Source organism: Drosophila takahashii, chromosome 2R (genome assembly GCF_030179915.1).
Source record: "Drosophila takahashii strain IR98-3 E-12201 chromosome 2R, DtakHiC1v2, whole genome shotgun sequence".
In the NCBI taxonomy this organism is placed as follows: Eukaryota; Metazoa; Arthropoda; class Insecta; order Diptera; family Drosophilidae; genus Drosophila; species Drosophila takahashii.
The window spans coordinates 1,731,030-1,751,140 of record NC_091679.1 but is presented as its reverse complement, the minus strand read 5'-3'; the positions used below and the strand labels follow the sequence as shown (position 1 = coordinate 1,751,140).

At 32.6% G+C, this 20,111-nt stretch overlaps 2 protein-coding genes across 19 annotated transcripts in view; one reads left to right on the top strand and one right to left on the bottom strand.

Annotated features, from left to right (window-relative positions):
* The window catches only part of LOC138912343 (kelch-like protein 10), a 250,872-nt gene that overhangs the window by 119,335 nt on the left and 111,426 nt on the right, over positions 1-20,111 (top strand). The gene's annotated exons all lie outside the window — the stretch shown is intronic.
* LOC138912536 (uncharacterized) lies at positions 855-18,171 on the bottom strand. 18 transcript variants are annotated; one of them, XM_070213573.1, is made up of 9 exons: positions 18,006-18,169; positions 17,442-17,495; positions 17,223-17,291; positions 14,728-14,796; positions 14,106-14,168; positions 9,577-9,645; positions 8,955-9,017; positions 3,914-4,012; positions 3,408-3,786 (listed from the first exon to the last, which is right to left on the bottom strand). In XM_070213573.1, the coding sequence occupies exons 1-9, from the start codon at positions 18,070-18,072 to the stop codon at positions 3,638-3,640; spliced, it is 702 nt and encodes a 233-aa protein (XP_070069674.1). In that variant the 5' UTR covers positions 18,073-18,169; the 3' UTR covers positions 3,408-3,637. The 18 variants fall into 18 exon arrangements, with proteins under 18 accessions (XP_070069688.1, XP_070069689.1, XP_070069691.1 ...); XM_070213577.1 differs by lacking the exon at positions 3,914-4,012 and having other exon boundaries at positions 3,406-3,786; positions 18,006-18,171; XM_070213576.1 differs by lacking the exon at positions 17,223-17,291.

Below are 20,111 nucleotides of genomic sequence, written 5' to 3'. Positions count from 1 at the left end.
ATTTGCGCCCCGTTTTAGTGTTGAGCTCCACCAACAAATGACTGGTGGAGCATAGTTCCGCGGCGCCTGTAGCTTTTCCCAGGGAAGCAAGTTCCTCTGCTTTGACCGCCTAAGTTTGAGACGGCGGCCAACTGTTATATTTAAGGCTGAAGAAAGAGAAATTAGTTGATGGGAGTACGGTAATCACAATGTTTATATATAAGACTTACTGCGAATATTAAATTGTAATTGAAGACCGAAATGTGTGAGTAAGTTGTCGCTGTGGGGGAGATGGAACTGATGTAAGCGCGAGGAGTGACTCCGACGGTTCGAAAATGGGTGATGCCTCTGCGGAATCCTCCGGGGCATCCTTGGTTGGGTGGGCGTGCTCGGCTAAGTCATCAATAGCCACCAAAACATACCATATTTTCCGTCACTTGTAATAATTTGCCTTTGCTTACGTTTTATATGTAGTGATGACCGATAGTTTAGTGATGTGAGACTGCGTAGTCGTCAATATTTATGTTGCGAGCTGTGGCCTTAGGGGGACTCCGCCCTGAGAGAAACTGAGCTAGTGGCACTGCCAAAGGGAAAAATAGCAGTTCGTAACATAGTGGCGCTCAATTTAAACAATAAAATTGTCGAGGCGGCGACGTCTCGCCCATTGATGGCCCTGACTCCCCTCGTCATCCCTAACGGTGGCTTGCAAATTGGTTGCAATTGCATCGGAAGTGATGACGGGGAAGTCAAACGGCGTCACAGAATAGGAGGCTTGGTCAGCAAAATTTTGCCAACAAATTGCTCCTGGTCACAGGTTTTCCAGTAAACCAGTGATGGCATCCCGGCAGAAGCCAGGTTTTGCATCACGGGGTACGTCGTGTGATAGCGAGTACACTGAAAGAAATCTGTGATAAATTCTGTGATATATTAGGTTAGAAAGCTTGTTTTTTGTTATTTATTTATTTATTAAAAATGTTTTGTTTAGAATGTATTAAATTCCTGGGTTTTTCTCCCCTTCCTGAATTTTTAATTTTATGTCGGTTTTAAACTTAAATGGTAATGACCCGTAGCAGCCCTACGCGCTGCACGGTTACCGCGATTTAAAATAGAAAATGCCGATGGGAAGGAAAAGCCAGCAGGAGTAAAACCAGCCAAAGTCCTTAACTGGCGGCTATCACTACGAGTGATAGCCAGTCCAGTTGACGAACGGCTAGGAGAACGAGTTAGGTCGGAAGTCCACCGGCGAGGGTCAGTTCCATCTCCCCTTGTCCAAATCTGAAAAGAGAAAAGAATAGGAAAATTTAAATAGGTAGCTTGAGTAATTGTTATATATTTTCACTGTTAGTTATTCTTGTTTATTTATTTATCTTATTTATTATCATATTTATTTATTCTTATTTATTTATTATTTATTTATTGGATTATTTATTATTATTTATTGCATTTGGGTTATTGGTTAGATAGGGAAAATAATGGATAAAGGTACAGAGAATAGGCATGGCCATCAGCTAAGGTCGATGGGTCCTCCCAACGCCGACGAAGACGCACTCTGGTCCACTGACGGAGAGGGCGCTGCAGGGTTGGTGCGAATGTCGCTGGCTGGGGGTTAACCCAGAACGCCGGTAGGAAGTGGTCCAGTGGATCGGATAAGGGATCAACTGGTGGACATCGAACAGCATCGGTCGCCCAGAAACCTCGATTTCAAGGCGATCGTCGAGGGGCAGGATAAGAAAAAAAATAAACAATAATTTTTTAATTTTTTTATTTATTATTTGTTTGTATTATGTAATTTATTAATCATTATTAAATACATTTTTTTAAAAAACTAAAAAAAAATTAAATTTAATTAAATTAAAAACAAAGTATTTAATACAAATAAAAAATTATAAAATTTAATAAATTTTTTAAAAAAATTAAAAAAAAATATTTAATAAATTACGTAATACAGAAAAATAATAAATAAAAAAATTTTGAAATTATTGTTTATTAAATGTATAGATAAATATATAATTGTAAGTTTTTAATAGATTAAAAAATGACTTTTTACTTTTTGTCATTCAGAAATTGTCAAAAGACTTAAAACTTAACTTTTAATCATTAACAATTGTTAAAGGACCAGTAAACTATGAGAAAATGTGAATTCCATAAGGATCCGATAAGAGTGAGAGAGTAGACCTACATGCTGCGACGTTTTTTCATTGAAAAAAGCCGAGGCCTTGTTAAAACAAATTCGATATTTTAAAAACTAAAAGTGGCTCCAACTTTTTACAAAAATCGATTGTAACTAACAATATGGCGCAAATATTAAAATAAAAAAAACCTTTTTTTTTTGTGACAATGGTTAACAAATTTGTTTAAATCTTAATTTGATTTTTTTTTAAAGAAATTAAAAACTTTTTATTTTTTAGAAAGAAGAGGTTTTAAAGGAATTAATGCAAAAGACATGAAGTCAATCGGATTCATATAACCGGAGATACAGATTTTCAATGAGAGGGTACTTTTTCAAATTTGACAATTTTTGTCAAACTTAAAAAAATTCTAACTAAAAAAGTAATTTTTTATCGGTCAAATCCTGATACACGTGTTTACTTATTTTCCGTATAGTACGTGCAAAAAAAGGTTTCAGGCAAATCAATAATGTGAAATTTATTTTTTGGCGAAATCTGTTCGGTTTGTAAAAGAACGGCCCATATATATATAAATTTATATTTTATATATATTTATATATTTATGAGTGTAGAGTGAATAGATATAAATAATAAATCTGTTCGGTTTGTAAAAGAACGGCCCATATATATATATATGTATGTTCAGCGACCACTTTGGGGATACAAAAATTTTGGGGTTTCAGTTATAAAACTGAATAAAAGAGGACCCAAAAAGGATCCACAATAAATTTTGGACCTCTTCAAGCTTTCCCTTCTTATTTATTTACATTTGTGTATGTAGCGTCTTTTTTAGGAACACGAAATATTTATTGAATTTTGGGGACTTTGTCCTCAAAATAAACGTTTTATTAAATACATAAATTGAACACTTTTTATATAGGTCTAGAATGCTTATTTCGGGGACAAAAATACAAGGTTGCCACATGGTTGAACATATTGCTTATCTCAACGTACACAACGAGGACACTCCATCGAGTCCCCAAATTATATTCATATAGACCTTACGTTATATAAATCAATTGAAAATTATCGGGACAACAATTAAAGATTCCCACTCCATCGAGACCCCAAAATGATAATCATATAAATTTTAAGAAAATTAATAAGTTTTCCAACTTTGAGGTCGCTTTTGTCGGAATCCTTGCATTGATAAATTTTTTGGCAACCACATTTAAAAATGGTGATTCGAAGTGTATTCGAGTGTATGACATCCACCGAGGTACTCAAATAAAGGGTTTAAACATGTAACGCCATGTAATTTTTGCAATTTTGTTTATCTTTTTATTTTTGAGCGAAAATTAAAAAATACACTTACATTTCATTTATAAGTTTTTAAATCATAAAAATAACATTCATGAATAACATTCTTTATAACGGGTCTTAATGTTTATATTTAATATTTTTTCTTATTAAGAGATGATCCAGTTTTGCGCCCTTCAGCTTTTCTCTGATTGTCAATCCAAGACTTGACTTACTGGGGTGTTCTATCCTTAAGATGGGGATTCCTGTTGATTACCTCGATGCATTTTTTTTAAGTAAGGTAATTTTAAAATTTGAGCTGGTTCGCCAAACTCGATGGTCAAAGCGTTAATTTCTTCAGCAGTCCAACGTTTTCGTTGAATTTTTCCAAAAGAAGATCCTAAAAAAAGGGTTTATTAGAAAATGTTATTAATTTTATTCGAAAGCTAAAAATAATATTTAATAATTTAAGCGATTTTAATTTTAGAAGGATTTAGTTCAAATATTAATAACATTGCAATACATACTCTTTTTTTCGTTGTTTTTAAAACTTTGGAGAAACTCGTCATCGGATTCACTTTCAGATTTGTTGTCCGAATAGTTTGACCCGGAGTCTTCGAAATCATCTACAAAATATATACAACTATATTAATGGTGCTTAAAGAAAACATAATACAAAATAATTCTTATTTAAATCAATTAATTTTTACATAGATTATATTTAAAGCAGGAAATAAAACCAGAACCAGAACCGGAACCGATAGCCGAAATAAACCGATTCCTAATAGAGAACCCGAACCGGTACCGAGACCGAAATTAAAATTTAATTTCGAACCGATTACCGTATTGCTGGTACCGGTACGGTTTTGGTACTCATTTACTAAATTCTTTAAAAATCCTGAATTAAAAAATACCCATATGTATGTATCAGCTCCCACTTTCCGCTAATCGACTTCTTCCCTTCGTCCCTTTTTAGAAGACCTACTGCTGATGTAAGAAAATATCGCTGTAGCAGAAACATTCTTTGTCTAAACAAGTTAAAAATCTGGCATTTCTGGCGCCATTCAACGCGTTTTTTTTAAGAAGCTAGTAACCCTATTTCTTCTTAGAAATAAAAAAGTTAAACATCCAATTAAAACCTTAATATGTATACTTTATATCAAAAAATCAAATTAATTTTAATGATCACATAAATCATTTCAAAGTATTAATTAAAATTTTTTTAACTGTATTGGTACGAACCGGAACCAAAACATCAATACCAAAATATAACCGTTTACCGAATAAGCAGATTCGGTATGGGACCATAAATGTTAAATAAGTACCGGAAACGGAACCGAAATAAGATTCGGTTTGATTCCCTGATTTAAAGTAAATAATTAATTTCATTCTTTATACTCGAACATGCTGGTCAAAAAATATGTGCTTTATTGTAGCCAGATCAACCACAAACAATTATCACCGTTAAAAAGAAATTATGATCATAAATGTTAACCAAATTTAATTAATATGTAGGCCACTGGCACCCATTAACATTACTCACTATTTGTTAACGGAACAGGAATAGATTCATCCTCTATATCGTCGTTTCCTAAAGCTGCCATTAGCATTTTTGACACCTCTGAAATTTCTGCTACTGATACAGGTATGCGGTAAATGCTCTTATGTATATCCTTGTGGTGTCCCATAAAGTTTGCAAGTCTGTCTATTTGCATATCTTCTACATTTAACAGAGAGGTATACGTAGCTAAATGTTTTCTGAGCATAGTACCTCTTAAAGCCATTGGACACCTAGCTCCACACCTTTCCGCAAACATTTTTAAAATGGGACACGCCCTTACATAAGGTTTTGCTAAGGGCTTACAATGGGCAACGCTGAATATATAGATGTTTGTTTCTTTTACGCCAGTCTTTTTTCTATACTTTAAAATAGTCTCTACACTCATAAAAAAAAATCGAAGAATTTCCTTAAAATCTAGAAAATTCTTTCTTGAATTTTTGCCAAAGGCGACCTCACCTTTGTTTCAAGAAATGGTTTTTTTGAAAGGCACCATGAAAACAAGAAAAAATATTTCTTGTTTTAAGAAATTTAATTTCTTAAAACAAGAAAGGTTTTTTTACGAAGCCACCATAAAAACAAGAAAAAATATTTCTTAAAACAAGAAAAGCGATTCTTGTTTTAAAGGTGGTTTGTTTCTTGTTTCAAGAAATTAAATTTCTTAAAACAAGAAAGGGTTTTTTAGAAAGGCACCTTTTAAACAAGAACAATTCTTTCTTGTTTAAATTTCCTTTCAAGAAATTTTATTTCTTGATTTAAGAAATAATATTTCTTGAAAGGAAGTTTTATATTAACACTGAAACCCTAAAAATAAAATGTAACTTAGTTTTTTCTTTTGCATATTATATTTATTTACATTTAAAACATTTAACACTTAACATTTAAACATTTTTAAATAACACATTTTTGACTCAAGAAAACATTATTATTACCCAAGGTCTGTTGAACTTCATATAACCTAAGGTGATCCATTTTCTTCGCCTTTCCTCATCTATAAAAAAAGAGTTATTGGGATATCAATGATTTGTTTTTAGATAAACAACTTTTTTGAAATAATGTAATGTTAATAATAGCCAAAATACAAACACGTTGGACAGACGACCGAGAGAGAGGAGCAAGACAGGTAGAAAATGAAGGGTTGAAAATCGAATTTCAGAGAGAGAGAGGCACGGGAGAGACACGTACATACATACATATATATTTACATAAAGTCCTTTGCGCGAAGGGAGACCGAATGTAAGCAGGGCAGATCGTGTCAGTTTTAAGAAGGTGAAGAGAGAAACGTCGCGACGCGTAGGTCAAGCGAGCGAGAGAGAGGAGCAGAATATGAAAGGGTTGAAAATCGGGTTTCAGATCGGGTGAGCCGCGTACATGCATAGATATTTACATGCATACATAAGTATGTCAAACAAATACAACATATTTTTCTTACCTTAGAAGGTTTTAAAACAAAATTACAGCTTCGACAAACAAATTATTTGGCTGATGCAACTGCAGGTATTTTCACTCTGAAAAATAAATAAAATGCGAGTAATAAGATAAAGTTATTATAGAACTGTACACCCACAAATGTATGTACAAATGTATGTATGTACGTAGCTCTTAGCTAAAAAACAATTCACCTAAATTGGTATACGCTTGGTAAAGAGATTTGAAATGTATCCTTTAATTACATACATACAATTGTACGCCCGCTATACAAAAAATTATATACACATTTACATACCTTTGAATATTCGGAAAAAGGCTTCCCCTCTTATCCGCTTGAAAATCACGTCCATCACTCACGAATTTTTTTCACAACTGACGCTCGGGGGATCAGAGAAGTAGGTAGCCGGGTAGTAGTCGGGCCGAGTAGGCCCTTCGTCCCACTTCGTTTTTCTTGTCGTTAACATTCGGCAGCCGAAGGAAGTCAATGGCTACTTTTCTATATTCTAGGGTCATTTCATTCATATATTCAAAGGAGATTTTGTCCTTAAATACGTACAAAAATGTTTTGGTTGCGACGGCAAAACAATCATATGAGATTTTCATTTTTCTATTTTTAAGAAAAATTCTTTCTTGAATTTTTTCCATCAAGAAAGGTTTTCTGTATTCAAAGGACAATTTTCTAATAACAAGAAATTTTTTTTCTATTTTCAAAGGTAGGCCGATTCAATGGCGAGATTTCCAAAATTTAGAAATTAATTTTTATGAGTGTATACAAAATTTATCAAAAGGCGTAAGAAGCACTGGAACCGTTCTATTCAGCTTTCCGCGAATTGTTAGTCTTGTATATTTATTGGCAATCTCTTGTGATTCCTTTGATAGGGATGCGAAATTTTCACGGTCCATATTTTCCTCAATGGCGTGGCCAGTGTTATAATTTTCAATTGTAAGTCGTTCAATTTTACCAGCTCGTCGTCGATTAAAAATTTGCAGGGCGATAAATGTACTTTGAATCAAAAAGTTCCAGGCATTTAAATCAAATTTATCTTTTAATACGTGAAGAGCTTTTTCTGAGTTGTTTCTGACATAATCAAAAAGCTTTTTAATATCATCCTTACATGGAAGAATGGTTCGTGCTGAACGTTTGATTTTCGACTGATCCTCGCAAGCTTTTTTGTTTATAAAAATCGGAATTTCAGTTTCCCATAAAACTAAAAAATCTTTTACTGATTTTTTTTTGATCGTCATTCTGTGTTTTTATGCTTTATGCCATTAGTCTGTGGGCGCATTTTTTTATAAACGCAGTGAGGTTAGTCGCTACCGAAGGCGTTTTAAAAAATTGAGTGGTTGGATCCCATTTCGCAACAGAACGAATGCAGCATACAAGAACGTCTAAATGTTTCGGTGCAATGGCGTCTTTGAGCTCTCGAATGTCTTCAGAATTTTTCTTTAATTCCATAACCAATCTGCTAAGCAACCTTATATTCGCTCGAATCATGTCATATTGAAGTTCATTGTGGCGGAAGCATTGTTCATTTGCATATAATATTATAAGCTCATCGTAAAGTAGGTTTCGTGAAATTTCGTCATCATTTAACACCGGCAATACTTTTTCCCGTAAAACATCGACAGCACAGTGATGGACAAATCCTGTTTTGGCACGACTATTCTTAAGTAAATCACGAGTTCCTTTTTTGTGACTACTACCAGGGCAGTTTTTTACATGGCTGCGCAAAGTGTTCTTTGGAAAGAACCCACAACAAAATTTGCAGCAAACAAAATCAGCAGCTTGATTTTTTGAGTTTTTTTGTTTCTGTCGAGGAACAATCAAAATGCCTTTGTTGAACTGTTTATCTGTGTTAAACATGAAGTCGCCTTTCTTTCTGATTTCTTCAATGAATTGTTTCCTTATTTTGTCATTTTTTGGAAGACAATTAAATTTCCTCACTGAGCTCTCATTCTTATGAACGAGTTGCAAATGGCGTGCAAATTTTGTTTGCAGTTTTTGACAGAACATACAAAAATGTTTTTTCGATTTTTCTATTAATTTTGTGGTTGAAATAATCAAGTCTCTTACGTCATATAAAGGAGCATCAGGCTTATAAGAAAAATTTTGAGATGCCGCGGAATTATTTAAAGACAGATTTGTGGAACTTAGTATAAAGGTTGGATCTGTGAAATCTAATTAAAAATTTAATTTTATTAATTTGAAAGGTGCCACATAACTCAAACAAAGATTTATATGTCTTCTCTGTGTCGGGGTCGTCACATAAATTTGTTCCAGCCAAATATGGGTTTTACTTATATTAGTGTATTTTATTTGGTGGAAAAAAAGTTTTTTTTACATCCCCTTTCGATTTTTATATTTCTTCATAGAATATTATGTATATATCATTTTAAGGGGACAAACAGGATTTAAAAAGATCCAAAATAAAGCAAAGCTGTTTTTAAGATTTAGAGAATATTAATATAAATTAGTATGAAATTAAGCGTGACATTTTCTACAATCTATTAAGGACATGTACTATTAGTTTATAGCATATATACATAAAAATATAATTGACAAATAAAGCTTTTCGTACTAGCAGAATTTTTTATACTTGAAGATTCGGGGTTTTCACGAAGAGTGGATTCAAAATCTGGTTCTGCAAAAAAAAGAATAATTTAATATGAGTACCGTTTTTAAATTAACAATTTAGAAAAACTTACTACAAAAAACTATTTTATTCAACTAAGTTGAATTCGGTAAACACTCTGTTTTAGAATAACTGTTGTGACAATTTATCTTGTCAAAGATGAGCAAAGATGATTTTTCCACCAATTTGAAAATTATTACTATAAAATGTGCACTTCATGAATGGTTTATGATTATATATAATTAATTCTAATTCAGTTTTTCACTTCACAATATTCAATGCTGACAATGGTATAAATTTTGTATACCATTTAAATTATTAAACGCGACCAGCGGCTGTGATAACTGCTTCTGCTCGATGGCCATCAAAAATTGTCGATCGTTCTCTCTTGTGACTCCCTTTACATAAAATTCGGACAGTTATAACAGAGTGGTGGGTTTATGAAAAATTTAAGAGTTGCAATTGCAGAAAGTTCTCTCAACTACAGCAAACGTCCGAACAATAACTTTGTGTAATATATTTTCCAAGAAATATATTAATATTTTTTTTGTAAGGCTTATATACTTACTTTCACAGTATTCGACATTCCCATCTGTGGCTTCTGGTTCATCGAAAACGGTTAAACTTAAATCTGGATCTGCAATAAACAAAATTGATATTTTAAAACATTTACTAAATGTATTAGCAAAAAACCATCAAGTTTATAATATACCAAAAGACAGTTTATATTAAAACAAATCTATATATATTTTATGGATGTTGTTGCATTTTTGGTGTTATATCTCGGATAAAATGTCGTTTTTATTTAAAGGCTTGTACAATAAATAAAATATAACTTTCCGATTACATTTGATCGGATCAAAATTAAATGGGATTAAAATTACCAACATTTCAATTTTGTTTCGGTTTTGGTAATAGTTTTTTTTTTGTTTTTGATTCGGTGCCTTGTTAAATTCTAAACTCAAACAAAAACTAGCAGTTACAAAAAAAAAAAGAGTTAAAATTTGCAACGAACCTATTTACAGTCTCTGTGTAAGGCATATATCAAATAAAAACACCTCTTAACGAGGTACAAAACTAGTGACGATCGCACCTTCAACATACAAAAGTTTGTGACGAAAAATTATTACACTCGTCATTAAATACACTTTCTAATATTTTCTCATTCGGCCCGCCCTAGCATACTATTTTAGCCTTTTTACCTTCATAGGCATTTTCTATTGCAGCGTGCAGAATTAGCTAAAGCAGCGGGTTTTTCCAAAAGTCGTAAAACAAAAGTTTCCTATTTGGAACTCCTTAAAACAATTGAAATGATTCTATGAACCTAAAATACAGTTTGGATACCCACGCACAAAATTAAACACTCAGGAAGCGTTAGTTGTTCTGAGCTGGCAAAAGTGGCTATTTTCGTTTCTGAATAACTTTTAAACGCGATTTTTTACATAAACATGATATATACCAAAATTTGAGGAATCTCAAGGGCTATACAGTTTAAAGTTGTAAGGAAAATCGTTAGAGCCGTTTTTGAGAAAATTAAAAAAAAAGTTTAAACAAATTTTCTTTTGTTCATATCTTTTTAACTATTACATTTACACAAATTGTAAATAGAAGGCATTTATAGCATTTAACCTTTCAAACGAGATGCAACACAAGTCTGTAGCTTTAGTAATATAGAAGTTACGGCTTTCCAAATTTTACCTATTTATAGCTGTTTTCCCGCTAAACTAGCGGGTTTTTCCAAAAGTGGTAGAACAAAAGTTTTTTATATCGATGTGATGAACGTCATATCAAATTTTTAGAACTTAAAAAACATATTTTGGACAAGTGGACAAACAGAATTAAATTTTCATTTTGGGAAGAAGAAGAAAATCTTATTTTGGCTATAACTTTTGAACGGAGCGTCGGAATTTATCATATGACCCCTCATTGCGAGGGGGTATTTATCCCCACCGGCCCCAACAGCTCCAAATTTCGAAATTTGCACTTTTTCACTTTCACCGCTCTCTCTCCCAATCCAATTGGTTTTCTTAAAGTCTTGGTATGCAATCCTTTAAGTTTTTGCAATACCTTTCGATTGGTGTATTACTCATTACGATCTGACTATCACAGCAGATTTTCATTTCTTCGTGTATATATAGTAGTCGCCTTCGCACTCTCCTGGTGCGCTTCGTCACTACATGGACTGCCGTCCATAGTGATAATATACTTACTTTCACAGTGTTCGATATTTCCAACTAGTTCTGGTTCATCAAAAACGTTTGAGTTTGAATCTGGATCTGCGTCAAAAGCAGGTGAATTTAAAATTCGATATACAAAAACCAAAATTAAGATATCCGAACAGTTACTATACAGCTGTGAAAAAAATAATAGCACCACTAACCCAAAAAAACTTTAACTAGTCACCCTAAAGCACCCTGTGCTTTGTAATATAACATTTTGGAAGGAAAAATGGGCCAGGACTCGGTTTTTCTGTGTTATCCTTCAAAGTTTATGCCATTCTTAATGAAGATGATCCAAAACCTAACCAATCGAACCGGTTTTCATGACCGTTTTCCATCCAATATGTTTCTTTTTTGAATATTTTTCTTTTCCGACTTGGAAAATTTTCCACATGTCGTTGTATTGCCAAATGGTAATCAATTTGACGTCTGGATATCAGGAGAAGTTAGTTTTAGTCAAATCTCATAAATATATCCTTTATACACAAGAATATTAGCGCATCGTAACGTTTTATTTAAAGAAAACGGAAGTGGTGCTATTATTTTTTTCGGCCTTTTTTTGACTTTTTTCTTAAAATCTGAAAAAATTATATGTAGACAATATTTTCGATATCCGTATCAATTTTTTCAAATAGGTGGAATACTAATCAAGATAATAAAAAACACTTCTTATATAAAAATCCCCGTTTTCCACATATTTCTTTAATATTAAGAACCTGTGACGAAGTGGTGCTATTATTTTTTTCGCAACTGTATGTATTGGCAATAAAACCTCAAACTCAAAATATATTTGCAAAGGAGAGGTAATATTAAAATAATGTATGTTTAATACTTAATTCCACTGAGTTCTATATTCCCAACTGTAGCTTTTGGTTCATATTTAACGGTAGAGTTTGAGTTTTGACCTGCAAAAAGGAAGTGCTTTAAATTAGTAGTTATATTAAAAAATAGATTAACCGAAAATATGTTATATAGAGAGCTAACTTCGGCAATGCGCTAATCAGCTATTAGTAGGTAATGTTGGTATTTAAACAAATAATGTATAAAATACTTACTTTTACAGAGCTCGGAGTATGGGCCTGGGCCTTTTGCGTTCTTAGCAGTGGATTCTATATTTAGATGCGAAATTTAAAATATTAGTTTTAACTTATTGAAATTTTCTTGGTGCTTAGATATTCTTAGTTTAAGTTTAAGAATCTTAAACACAGTCAAAATTAAATAGTTTATCCAGCATTTCTTCTCAATTTTTGTAGTATTCGGTTTTATGAACACTTCCAAAAAAAAATCATACAGATCGGACCGTTAAGATGTCAAATATAATAACCTTTGGCTATGTGAAAAACACAATTGAAGCTTTGGACGCATTTTGGCGCGACAGTTCCATGGAAATTTTATATGTCCATAACTTTTTTTCTAATTGGTCATTCGATTAAATAATTTGTAGTTCTATATCCTGCTCTTGAACATCTTAGAATTGGCGCATAAATTTTTTTTTAGCCATGGTTTTTAAATACGGTTTAAAAATTTCGATCACTTCTTTCCATTTAACTGCACAACTATTTTGAGAACCTTGTCTATGACATATTAAATAAGTATAGACTGGACTTTATATTACTTACCTGCAGCCACTTTAACTTTTTTCTTAATATTCTTCACTCGCACACGCAATAACTTTTTGGGACTCATTTTGAAGCTTAAACGGTTAACAAGAGAATACAGATCCGGTATGTGCAAATATGAGTATGTACATTGTACTTTCCGGTCCGAAAAACTTTCGATAATTTGTTTCTGTATATACAATAATATCCCATTAACACTAAAATTGATTGCACACTGCCGCTAAAATTTGCAACATCGAAAAAATTATTGCACCGTGTTAGCGTTTAGTACGCCGAAACACAGTTGCGTATTTTAATAAATGTTGCAGAAACGCCGTCAGTCTGTTTTTGTGTTGGCACGACTATTCTTGAGTAAATCACGAGTTCCTTTTTTGTGACTACTACCAGGGCAGTTTTTTACATGGCTGCGCAAAGTGTTCTTTGGAAAGAACCCACAACAAAATTTGCAGCAAACAAAATCAGCAGCTTGATTTTTTGAGTTTTTTTGTTTCTGTCGAGGAACAATCAAAATGCCTTTGTTGAACTGTTTATCTGTGTTAAACATGAAGTCGCCTTTCTTTCTGATTTCATCAATGAATTGTTTCCTTATTTTGTCATTTTTTGGAAGACAATTAAATTTCCTCACTGAGCTCTCATTCTTATGAACGAGTTGCAAATGGCGTGCAAATTTTGTTTGCAGTTTTTGACAGAACATACAAAAATGTTTTTTCGATTTTTCTATTAATTTTGTGGTTGAAATAATCAAGTCTCTTACGTCATATAAAGGAGCATCAGGCTTATAAGAAAAATTTTGAGATGCCGCGGAATTATTTAAAGACAGATTTGTGGAACTTAGTATAAAGGTTGGATCTGTGAAATCTAATTAAAAATTTAATTTTATTAATTTGAAAGGTGCCACATAACTCAAACAAAGATTTATATGTCTTCTCTGTGTCGGGGTCGTCACATAAATTTGTTCCAGCCAAATATGGGTTTTACTTATATTAGTGTATTTTATTTGGTGGAAAAAAAGTTTTTTTTACATCCCCTTTCGATTTTTATATTTCTTCATAGAATATTATGTATATATCATTTTAAGGGGACAAACAGGATTTAAAAAGATCCAAAATAAAGCAAAGCTGTTTTTAAGATTTAGAGAATATTAATATAAATTAGTATGAAATTAAGCGTGACATTTTCTACAATCTATTAAGGACATGTACTATTAGTTTATAGCATATATACATAAAAATATAATTGACAAATAAAGCTTTTCGTACTAGCAGAATTTTTTATACTTGAAGATTCGGGGTTTTCACGAAGAGTGGATTCAAAATCTGGTTCTGCAAAAAAAAGAATAATTTAATATGAGTACCGTTTTTAAATTAACAATTTAGAAAAACTTACTACAAAAAACTATTTTATTCAACTAAGTTGAATTCGGTAAACACTCTGTTTTAGAATAACTGTTGTGACAATTTATCTTGTCAAAGATGAGCAAAGATGATTTTTCCACCAATTTGAAAATTATTACTATAAAATGTGCACTTCATGAATGGTTTATGATTATATATAATTAATTCTAATTCAGTTTTTCACTTCACAATATTCAATGCTGACAATGGTATAAATTTTGTATACCATTTAAATTATTAAACGCGACCAGCGGCTGTGATAACTGCTTCTGCTCGATGGCCATCAAAAATTGTCGATCGTTCTCTCTTGTGACTCCCTTTACATAAAATTCGGACAGTTATAACAGAGTGGTGGGTTTATGAAAAATTTAAGAGTTGCAATTGCAGAAAGTTCTCTCAACTACAGCAAACGTCCGAACAATAACTTTGTGTAATATATTTTCCAAGAAATATATTAATATTTTTTTTGTAAGGCTTATATACTTACTTTCACAGTATTCGACATTCCCATCTGTGGCTTCTGGTTCATCGAAAACGGTTAAACTTAAATCTGGATCTGCAATAAACAAAATTGATATTTTAAAACATTTACTAAATGTATTAGCAAAAAACCATCAAGTTTATAATATACCAAAAGACAGTTTATATTAAAACAAATCTATATATATTTTATGGATGTTGTTGCATTTTTGGTGTTATATCTCGGATAAAATGTCGTTTTTATTTAAAGGCTTGTACAATAAATAAAATATAACTTTCCGATTACATTTGATCGGATCAAAATTAAATGGGATTAAAATTACCAACATTTCAATTTTGTTTCGGTTTTGGTAATAGTTTTTTTTTTGTTTTTGATTCGGTGCCTTGTTAAATTCTAAACTCAAACAAAAACTAGCAGTTACAAAAAAAAAAAAAGAGTTAAAATTTGCAACGAACCTATTTACAGTCTCTGTGTAAGGCATATATCAAATAAAAACACCTCTTAACGAGGTACAAAACTAGTGACGATCGCACCTTCAACATACAAAAGTTTGTGACGAAAAATTATTACACTCGTCATTAAATACACTTTCTAATATTTTCTCATTCGGCCCGCCCTAGCATACTATTTTAGCCTTTTTACCTTCATAGGCATTTTCTATTGCAGCGTGCAGAATTAGCTAAAGCAGCGGGTTTTTCCAAAAGTCGTAAAACAAAAGTTTCCTATTTGGAACTCCTTAAAACAATTGAAATGATTCTATGAGCCTAAAATACAGTTTGGATACCCACGCACAAAATTAAACACTCAGGAAGCGTTAGTTGTTCTGAGCTGGCAAAAGTGGCTATTTTCGTTTCTGAATAACTTTTAAACGCGATTTTTTACATAAACATGATATATACCAAAATTTAAGGAATCTCAAGGGCTATACAGTTTAAAGTTGTAAGGAAAATCGTTAGAGCCGTTTTTGAGAAAATTAAAAAAAAAGTTTAAAGAAATTTTCTTTTGTTCATATCTTTTTAACTATTACATTTACACAAATTGTAAATAGAAGGCATTTATAGCATTTAAAAATACCTTTCAAACGAGATGCAACACAAGTCTGTAGCTTTAGTAATATAGAAGTTACGGCTTTCCGAATTTTACCTATTTATAGCTGTTTTCCCGCTAAACTAGCGGGTTTTTCCAAAAGTGGTAGAACAAAAGTTTTTTATATCGATGTGATGAACGTCATATCAAATTTTCAGAACTTAAAAAATATATTTTGGACAAGTGGACAAACAGAATTAAATTTTCATTTTGGGAAGAAGAAGAAAATCTTATTTTGGCTATAACTTTTGAACGGAGCGTCGGAATTTATCATATGACCCCTCATTGCGAGGGGGTATTTATCCCCACCGGCCCCAACAGCTCCAAATTTCGAAATTTGCACTTTTTCACTTTCACCGCTCTCTCTCCCAATCCAATTGGTTTTCTTAAAGTCTTGGTATGCAATCCTTTAAGTTTTTGCAATACCTTTCGATTGGTGTATTACTCATTACGATCTGACTATCACAGCAGATTTTCATTTCTTCGTGTATATATAGTAGTCTCCTTCGCACTCTCCTGGTGCGCTTCGTCACTACATGGACTGCCGTCCATAGTGATAATATACTTACTTTCACAGTGTTCGATATTTCCAACTGGTTCTGGTTCATCAAAAACGTTTGAGTTTGAATCTGGATCTGCGTCAAAAGCAGGTGAATTTAAAATTCGATATACAAAAACCAAAATTAAGATATCCGAACAGTTACTATACAGCTGTGAAAAAAATAATAGCACCACTAACCCAAAAAAACTTTAACTAGTCACCCTAAAGCACCCTGTGCTTTGTAATATAACATTTTGGAAGGAAAAATGGGCCAGGACTCGGTTTTTCTGTGTTATCCTTCAAAGTTTATGCCATTCTTAATGAAGATGATCCAAAACCTAACCAATCGAACCGGTTTTCATGACCGTTTTCCATCCAATATGTTTCTTTTTTGAATATTTTTCTTTTCCGACTTGGAAAATTTTCCACATGTCGTTGTATTGCCAAATGGTAATCAATTTGACGTCTGGATATCAGGAGAAGTTAGTTTTAGTCAAATCTCATAAAATATATCCTTTATACACAAGAATATTAGCGCATCGTAACGTTTTATTTAAAGAAAACGGAAGTGGTGCTATTATTTTTTTCGGCCTTTTTTTGACTTTTTTCTTAAAATCTGAAAAAATTATATGTAGACAATATTTTCGATATCCGTATCAATTTTTTCAAATAGGTGGAATACTAATCAAGATAATAAAAAACACTTCTTATATAAAAATCCCCGTTTTCCACATATTTCTTTAATATTAAGAACCTGTGACGAAGTGGTGCTATTATTTTTTTCGCAACTGTATGTATTGGCAATAAAACCTCAAACTCAAAATATATTTGCAAAGGAGAGGTAATATTAAAATAATGTATGTTTAATACTTAATTCCACTGAGTTCTATATTCCCAACTGTAGCTTTTGGTTCATATTTAACGGTAGAGTTTGAGTTTTGACCTGCAAAAAGGAAGTGCTTTAAATTAGTAGTTATATTAAAAAATAGATTAACCGAAAATATGTTATATAGAGAGCTAACTTCGGCAATGCGCTAATCAGCTATTAGTAGGTAATGTTGGTATTTAAACAAATAATGTATAAAATACTTACTTTTACGGAGCTCGGAGTATGGGCCTGGGCCTTTTGCGTTCTTAGCAGTGGATTCTATATTTAGATGCGAAATTTAAAATATTAGTTTTAACTTATTGAAATTTTCTTGGTGCTTAGATATTCTTAGTTTAAGTTTAAGAATCTTAAACACAGTCAAAATTAAATAGTTTATCCAGCATTTCTTCTCAATTTTTGTAGTATTCGGTTTTATGAACACTTCCAAAAAAAAATCATACAGATCGGACCGTTAAGATGTCAAATATAATAACCTTTGGCTATGTGAAAAACACAATTGAAGCTTTGGACGCATTTTGGCGCGACAGTTCCATGGAAATTTTATATGTCCATAACTTTTTTTCTAATTGGTCATTCGATTAAATAATTTGTAGTTCTATATCCTGCTCTTGAACATCTTAGAATTGGCGCATAAATTTTTTTTTAGCCATGGTTTTTAAATACGGTTTAAAAATTTCGATCACTTCTTTCCATTTAACTGCACAACTATTTTGAGAACCTTGTCTATGACATATTAAATAAGTATAGACTGGACTTTATATTACTTACCTGCAGCCACTTTAACTTTTTTCTTAATATTCTTCACTCGCACACGCAATAACTTTTTGGGACTCATTTTGAAGCTTAAACGGTTAACAAGAGAATACAGATCCGGTATGTGCAAATATGAGTATGTACATTGTACTTTCCGGTCCGAAAAACTTTCGATAATTTGTTTCTGTATATACAATAATATCCCATTAACACTAAAATTGATTGCACACTGCCGCTAAAATTTGCAACATCGAAAAAATTATTGCACCGTGTTAGCGTTTAGTACGCCGAAACACAGTTGCGTATTTTAATAAATGTTGCAGAAACGCCGTCAGTCTGAACAATGTATTAGTTTGAATTTACTAAGTAAATTTTACTTACATATGTACATTAGGGAGGACTATTTTGCCGATTGGTACCTTTAATTACAGCATGAATAAAAATGATATGTATCATGCATACTTATATATGTAAGCATTACTAACATGTTTTCATTATACAATACTAGATTCATACATTTATTATTATTTTAATTTATATATTGTTATTGTTTTCTAGAAACACAGTTGCGTATTTTAATGGATGTTGCAGAAACGCCGTCTGTCTGAACAATGTGTACATATGTACATACATTAGGGCGGACTTTTTTGCCGATTGGTACCTTAAATTAAAGCATGAAGGAAAATTTTACGTGTCGTATAAATAATTTGTAGTCAAACTTTGTGACCGTTGCGCACCTCGTAAGTTTTTAAATAATTTGTTTTTGCTTTTGCACACATTTATTGAACACAGAAAGCTATCATTTAAGATTCTGAGCTCATATGACCTTAAAAAAGGCCAACCTAATATAATTCATACATACCTATTACTATGTTTATACGATAGGAATCACGATTTCTTTCCCTATCAGTTGAGAGTGAATAAAAGCATGAATTCTCGGCTGTCGTATAAACAGGGGTTATTTCTATTTCGCGCTTTAAAGAAATCACGATTCCCATCGTATAAACATAGTAATAGTCAACATTTGTGTTAATAAAAATCTGTAAAGTATATATATTCTTGATCAGGGTCACTAGTCGGGTCGATATAGCCATGTCCGTCTGTCCGTCAGTCTGTCTGTCTGTGTGAACGCTGGCCTTCCTATGCAGCGCAAGTTTATTTCAGCCGAGCGCCACGCCCCCACACCTTTAAAGATTTCCCATAAGTATAAATGCAATTTTGATGTGTTAATTTATACCTATCGAAATGTAGAAGACATTTTTCAAATTGGACCTTTTATTAAAAAGTTATGCGCACTCAAAAAAATTGTATATATCCATCTCCCTCGCACTCTATTTAGCTGAGTGACGGGTATTAGATAGTCGGGACACCAACCCGATTATAGCGTTCTCTTTTGTTTTATATTATATTAATAATTTGTATAACTATATCCTTCTTTAACCTATCAAATTGTAGGGTTTTTACATTTTCCAAACTGAGAATAGCACTTTATTGGTTAATCAATTGACTACTTATGGAAGTCGAAATAAGTAGCTCCATTGCGCACAGCTTGGTTAGACTATTAAAAAAACAAGCCCAAGGCTTAACAATTATCTTCATCATCATCTTAAAGCACAAAGGCTGGTAAACAAAATGGATGAGTTTCGGTATATATTTGCTAGTTCTGAGGTTGATATTATATGTGTGTCAGAATCCTGGTTAACAGCTGAAACTAGTGATATGTCTATTTCTTGCTATGGTTATGTGTGGTATCGTTCTGATCGTGCTAGTCACACGGGGTGGTGTTATTATTTAAAAATAGGTTAGGTTAGGTTAGGTTAGGTGAGCATGGTTGGGGATTATAAACTAATCCCCTCACTTAGGCCGCCATGGGCCCCTTGTGATACCATATGATCTCAGAAAAGATCCATTTCCCTAGCTCATGGGTGATTGGGTTTCTCGATTCAGTTGGTTCTTTTCAGAAAACAAAGCAGTTTGGGTATGCTGGTGCCTTGTATGGCTGCAAGGTTTGGAAGCGTGTAGCTTCCTAGTGTTTGAAAACGTTTAAGGTTGTGTGTTGGGCAGAAGCACAGGAGGTGTTCAATGTTCTCCTCTTCTTCTATCTGTTTACAGCTGCGACAG